This window comes from Hippoglossus stenolepis, chromosome 21 (genome assembly GCF_022539355.2).
Source record: "Hippoglossus stenolepis isolate QCI-W04-F060 chromosome 21, HSTE1.2, whole genome shotgun sequence".
Lineage (NCBI taxonomy): Eukaryota > Metazoa > Chordata > Actinopteri > Pleuronectiformes > Pleuronectidae > Hippoglossus > Hippoglossus stenolepis.
In genome coordinates this window covers 13,710,161-13,716,222 of record NC_061503.1, presented here as the reverse complement: position 1 = coordinate 13,716,222, position 6,062 = coordinate 13,710,161, and the positions used below count along the sequence as shown (strand labels likewise).

At 44.3% G+C, this 6,062-nt stretch overlaps 1 protein-coding gene across 1 annotated transcript; it reads right to left on the bottom strand.

The window, feature by feature from the left end:
• Positions 1-1,828: 1,828 nt before the first annotated feature.
• On the bottom strand, positions 1,829-5,325 carry LOC118100703 (neurogenic differentiation factor 2). Its single transcript, XM_035146043.2, has 2 exons — positions 5,044-5,325; positions 1,829-3,259 (listed from the first exon to the last, which is right to left on the bottom strand). Exon 2 carries the CDS (start codon positions 3,244-3,246, stop codon positions 2,098-2,100), a length of 1,149 nt encoding a protein of 382 aa, XP_035001934.1. The 5' UTR covers positions 3,247-3,259; positions 5,044-5,325; the 3' UTR covers positions 1,829-2,097.
• Positions 5,326-6,062: the final 737 nt, after the last annotated feature.

The following is a 6,062-nucleotide window of genomic DNA, read 5'->3' as shown; positions in this document are numbered from 1 at the left end:
ATTTCCCCTGGATGTCTGCACCAACATATGGGACCCAGGGCAGTGGTCCAAAGACGGAGCTGGACTCGGCCGTTGATTTGATAAATCAGCAGAGATGTGATCCAGCCTACATAAACTCAAATGATCTTTATATTCATTGTATATTTTTAGAATTGTTCAAAATGACGGAAAGAATTTGGCAATTTTGCAACCGTCTGTGTTTAATATTTTCAGAACGGCCCAATGAGCAGGTTCAGGGAATAATCAAGTCTTTGAGAGTGTATCAGTATATTTGTTTTAATATATTGTGTAATGCATTTTTGTGAATTAGTACTATATCATTTTATAATTGTAATTTGATCATTTAACCATCCGGACAAATACACACTCACCTGCTGTGACCAGGCTCAGCTCCACCTTCAGCGAGCTGGAAAACAAATTGACCAGAGCTCGTCTTAAAATGATCTTTGTTTGTGGAATATACGTGCTGGTACTTGTTCTGTCTCGTGCTCTGGGTGACCGAGGCCTTTTGCTCTGCACTCTCTAACTCACCATCAACCACTGTTGAGTGTATCTGGAAGCTCAGAGTGAAATAACACATGTTGTCATCGTGGTTGTGTCGCTTTTTTGGTTCCAAAGAGCTAATTTGAGCTTGAAACCGTCTGATGTGCAGGTCAGTTTCTGCTGCAGCACCATTTTACTGATATAATATATATAAAATATGTATATTATTTATAATAGGAGCTCACTCGTGATTAGCTGTGGGTTTTCATAAAGCTTAACATGTCCATAGTTTGTAGGTTTGTCTAGGCTGTGTCCGTTTATTCCAGCCTGTTGCTGCATGTGCATATGCAACAGTTTTACAGATCAGCATTTCAATTTCACTGATTTAATCATTTCTACGGATGCATGCATTTGCACATTTTTAGCAGAATCGTTCAGAGCTGCCTTAATTTCTAGGCTAGACTGAGAGATTCAAGAAAAACTGAGAATTTAGACCAAAAATAAAGAACCAATTACAATCACATTTTTTCCAAACATCTTTTTTAAAGGTTTATGCATATTCTGTTCTCAGTTCCACCAATTGCTTTAGCAGGTTTGTTTAATTTCTTCTATGTTAACTGTCCAATATCCAGTGTTTATTTTCTCAGAATACAGACATGTTGTCTCTTTTGATATCATGTGGTTATTAATCACATTAGTCATATATAGGCCTGCACCATGTTAGATTTTATATATCAGCCTGGATTGTTCTTCAGCTATATGCAACAGGCCAAGACACTAAATTCAAACCCTAAACCAAACTGTGTGTGTCTCTCATCATCCATTTTGTTTCTATAGATAACTTGTGTTTATAAAGTATTAATTTATAAAGATATATAAAGATTAAACTCAGGGGTTCATGTTTAATTTAATTAGACATTGTGATTTTTTTGTAATAAATAAAAAAAGTGCTTATTATCGGAATAAAGCAAATTACATAAATCCCATTAAAGCCATCACAACACAGGCTGCAACTTTCACCACCTAAACCGATTTTAATATCTAATTTCAAGAGCTAATTTAAACAAATAATAACAATAATGATAAATAGGATGAAGTAACTCTAAATATATTTAACATACCTATAGACAACATATTTGATTTCAGTTTAACTTTAAAAACTCACTGGCGTATTTTTTTTATGTCCTTACGAGTATTTATTTATCTACTTGTGTATTTATTTTTCTTGTGTGTTTGTGTGTGTGTTGCAGTTTTAAATCATTTCAGATATTTGAGTGGAAACAAACAGAGCCTAACCTCAAGGCCTCAGTCTCACTGTTCACAAGAAGATTCGTTCATCACTTCAGACAATTATAAAACATTTTTTTTATTTCTGTTTCTTTTTTTTTCTCGTGGGCCTGTACATCGTTTAGGTCAACTGCAGTCGTTCTGCATACATGATAATACCGGACACACTTTGAGAGGATGTACAACAGTATAGGGATGACATCAGTAGAATACAGAAGGTAAATCAGAGGGGTTCTGTGCCACTTCCTTCTCTCGTCCTCTTGTTTCCAAACATCGTTTTACACTTTATGGGATTGTCACTGGAAGGTCGATGAGCCTGACTGGGGCTCAGTTGTGGAAAAACGCATTGAGGTCCTCGTATGGAGGAGCCCTGTCGTGGTGCAAGTGCACGTCGTGGAAGGGGGGAATGTTTTCCGAGTGCGGACCACCTCCTCCACCACCTCCACCTCCACCTCCACCACCTCCTCCACCACCACCACCACCACCACTACTGCGGGCTCCCGAGGGCCCGAAAGGTAGACTATGGCCTGGTGGTCGAGACGTGGTCAGTCCGGAGTAATGCATAGAGTAGTGATAGTTCCTGTCCGTGTCAGAGGACTCCTGCTGCCTCCCGGACAGTCCGCCGTTCAGGCACACAGGCGGGCTGTGCTGGCCCTCATAGTCCGGGCTGTTGTAGTCAGGAGACGTGCCCCCCGGTGGGTACACGCCCTCGTATCCAGATCCGTAGGAATGGCCCCGCAAGTTGAGCGCACCGCCGGATCCGGGCTGGTAGTGCGGGCTGGAGAGGCGGGAGCAGCGGTAGGAGTAGGGGTGGACGGAGAAGGGAGAGGTGGGCACGTGGAAGCGGGCTGTGTCTGAACACGGTTCAGTCAGGAAGTTCCTGGTGTTGAGCTGCAGGCAGCCTGCCACCAGGTTGGTGGTGGGCTGTGACAGGCCTTTGCACAACATCTGCACGTAGGCCACCACATCTGGGCGCTTCCCGTTGCGTAAAATCTCCCCCAGAGCTAGGATGTAATTTTTGGCCAGCCTCAGAGTCTCGATCTTGGAGAGTTTTTGGGTTTTGGAGTAGCACGGAACCACTTTGCGCAGATTGTCCAATGCAGAATTCAAGTCGTGCATGCGCGTGCGCTCCCGCGCGTTCGCCTTATGTCGACGCACCTTGGAGCGCTCCGCGCGCGCCGGGGTCATCTTGCGCTTCTTTGGGCCGCGCTTCTTGGGCTTATCTCCGCTGTTCTCGTCTCCGCACTCCTCTTCCTCGGCCTCGTCCTCCTCGTCGTCGTCGTCGTCGTCGTCGGCCATCTCAGACTCAGCTCGGCTGATGCCTTCCAGCGGCTCGTCCAGATCGTCGTCCCCGAGTTGACCGGGCTCGTGCACGTCGTCCTTGTCCTTGCCGTCCTCGCTCTCGTTGTCGTCCGCCCAGTCGGCCGCGAGCCTCTGGACGTCCGGCAGCACCTCGCTGAACAGACGGCTCAACATAGTGGCGAGAGACCTGCAAGAGACAAGCAAAGCTTCAGCCGGACTGTTGTGCGTCCTGCTGCTCTTTACGCACAGAGAGAGCCCGGCTCAGGGAGATCCACGAGGCCGGAGGATGCATATTTTTCCCTGGAGAAAATGTCCTATAAATGTTCCCTAAGCAGTTCATTTATGTTTGTAAATATATGTGTTATGAGATTATAACTGAGGGCCTTTACGGAATTTATTTCCCCTTTCGATCTCAGGCTGAACTTATCAATCGCACATTTAGAAAATTGAAATCAAAGTTTTCTTGTTTAATCCGTCATAAATCTGGTTGATTATTGGTTAACCTGAACTAACTGGGCCTTATCTAAAGGTTTGTGTCTGATTTGGATCATTTTCTCACCTTTTTAATTCTAACAATACTTGTGCTTGTTGTTATAAAGATTACCCAAAAGACTGGATATTGGTCTTTTTTTTAATTCTATGATTAAATGTAATTATTTATATAGCAACAGTGTCAGGGCCAGTCCTCGGCCTCCACACGTGCCTCGGTCTGTCCCCCTCCAGCAGTCCGGCACAGGGAGCGGAGCTGGCCTTCATGCTTCATGGTCCCCCAGGGACGCATTAAGGGTGCGGTCCCTCCTCCGTCCTATAAATTACACCAACCTGGAGGAATTCCAGCACAGCCACGGCTGCCCCGCTGGACCACTGGATCCCCAACATTTGACTTTTATGTCTCAATTAACAGGTTTTTGTCCAAATCCGATTTAAAAAGGACTTTACCCATACGACACCCATCCTCCCAACCCCCTTGAGAATATCTCTGTAATGTAAAAATAACACACAATTCAGTGGGAAACATTTAAATTACAATAACGATATTGAAATTTGGCTTAAGGAGAAGAGTCCCTGCAAGATTATGAAGCCAATTTTGGACACCAAAGGGCCACAGACGTTATCCAACACTGTTCTTAGCTGAAATCCAGTCTGTTTAACTCTTATATGTCTCACTGACGTCTTTTTTCCCTTATTTAAAAATGCATTTATTGGTAAATCAAACCTCCATTGAAAGGTTCCCAGGCCCAGGAGTTAACAAGGTATTTTAATATTATAATTTGTCGGTATAAACGTGTATTTCCCTCTATGTTTATGGCATCACACTGACCAGTAATTCAGACTAATAGTTATTTATTAAAGCAGATTTTAAATGCTATGATTCCTCCATGTACTTTCCAGCATCCTGAGCTCAGCTGTGCGTGTGGAGTCGCATTTTTTTTCTAATCTTGTAACCACAATGTAATTAATGCCAACCAATACCTTGTCAATTACCCCGCGTGTCTCCACGGAGAATTATACCCCCACGGTGCTCTGAAGCACGTCGTGCGCACGGAACACACACACGCGCACACAAACACACACACAGTAAAAAAAAAAAACAATTAGAACAAAACAAAAATACTCTCTCTAATGCTCTTTGAAAAGATAGAACAGTGGAAATGACACATGTCAAAACGACCGGAGTAGAATTCCTCTGAATTTGATCAATGTGGATTTATTGATTTACTGGAACGAAATATTGGGGGGGGGTCGATATCTTCGATAAGACCTGCGATGAAGAGCCTGAAGAGGAGATTTAAAAAAACAAAAAAACCCTAATCTGATCACGTCGCATGCGAGAAAACGACGAGCGAAGAGAAATGCTCCCTAATTCCAAAGAGCGGGTTTTAATGATCTCTGTCCGTGAACGAAACACAAAGACAGAAGCGACACATATCTGATCATGCACAGAATCGATCGATTGGAAACGTGTCCTACCTCCGTGGTGGAGCTCAGTGACGGGGCGAAGGCTCGGTTTGTTTACACCATGTCTCTCCGGGTGGGCATCACATCCACACGCCCTGCACGGATGCTCAGCTCTCACACCTCTCTCTCTCTCTCTCTCTCTCTCTCTCTCTCTTCTCCTCCTCTGTCTGATGCTGCTGATGCTGCTGATGCTGCTGATCTCCAGCCCAAACGCGCGGAGCGGGAGCCGTGCATGTGGCACCTCAGAGGCAGGACTGGGTGGGTTACATACCAGCTCTGATGCCAGGCCCATATGGCTGGCACGTCATTGGCAAGAGCCATCACATGAGAGCCGGTGATTGACATGCGGCCGCATTCACAGAGACTGGCTTCCCCCTGGGGGAGAGGGACTCGCCATCTGTCACCGAGCTGAAAGAGAAAATGGAATAAGGAGTGAATGGCACACAAAAAATCAAACCGGCTTCTGTTAGCCTGCATCTTTAGGTGAAAAAAACGAGGTTAATCTCATATAGAAGGTTTAGGAAAAACAATACCCTTATGAGAAATAATTATAGTAATCCTATATTAAAATGTTTTTTCCCATAATAATATATTTTACTGTGACATGATTCAAAATGTAGGCTACAGCAAATGAGAATCATCCAATTGGATCGTTATAGGATTATTTTTTACTGATATTGTCGGATGAGAAAAAACTGATTCCTGAACCTAAATCATCCACATAACCCCTGTGGGAAAACTGATTAAACGTCCTCCTGATAAATAGGCTAAAGGGAACAACTACAAATCCCTGTATAGAAATATCATAAGGGGGAAAGAATCTGGTTATACCACCAACAAGAAATAGACAGATAACACTACAGGGTCCACACAAAGGCCCTGGATGAATAAGGGACCTGCAATAAAGATCAGAGTCAGGGTGCAATTGCCTAAACGAGTCATTTGAACTGAGCTAAGCAGAGCGTCTTGGTTTGGGCTGCCAGGCTTGGCACAGGTGCCTGTGGGCGGGCTGGTGCCAAAGGTGGCAGAGG

What these genes read in the sequence shown, in the direction of transcription:
- LOC118100703 (XM_035146043.2), bottom strand. Translation starts at nt 3,246, where the DNA reads ATGTTGAGCCGTCTGTTCAGCGAGGTGCTGCCGGACGTCCAGAGGCTC.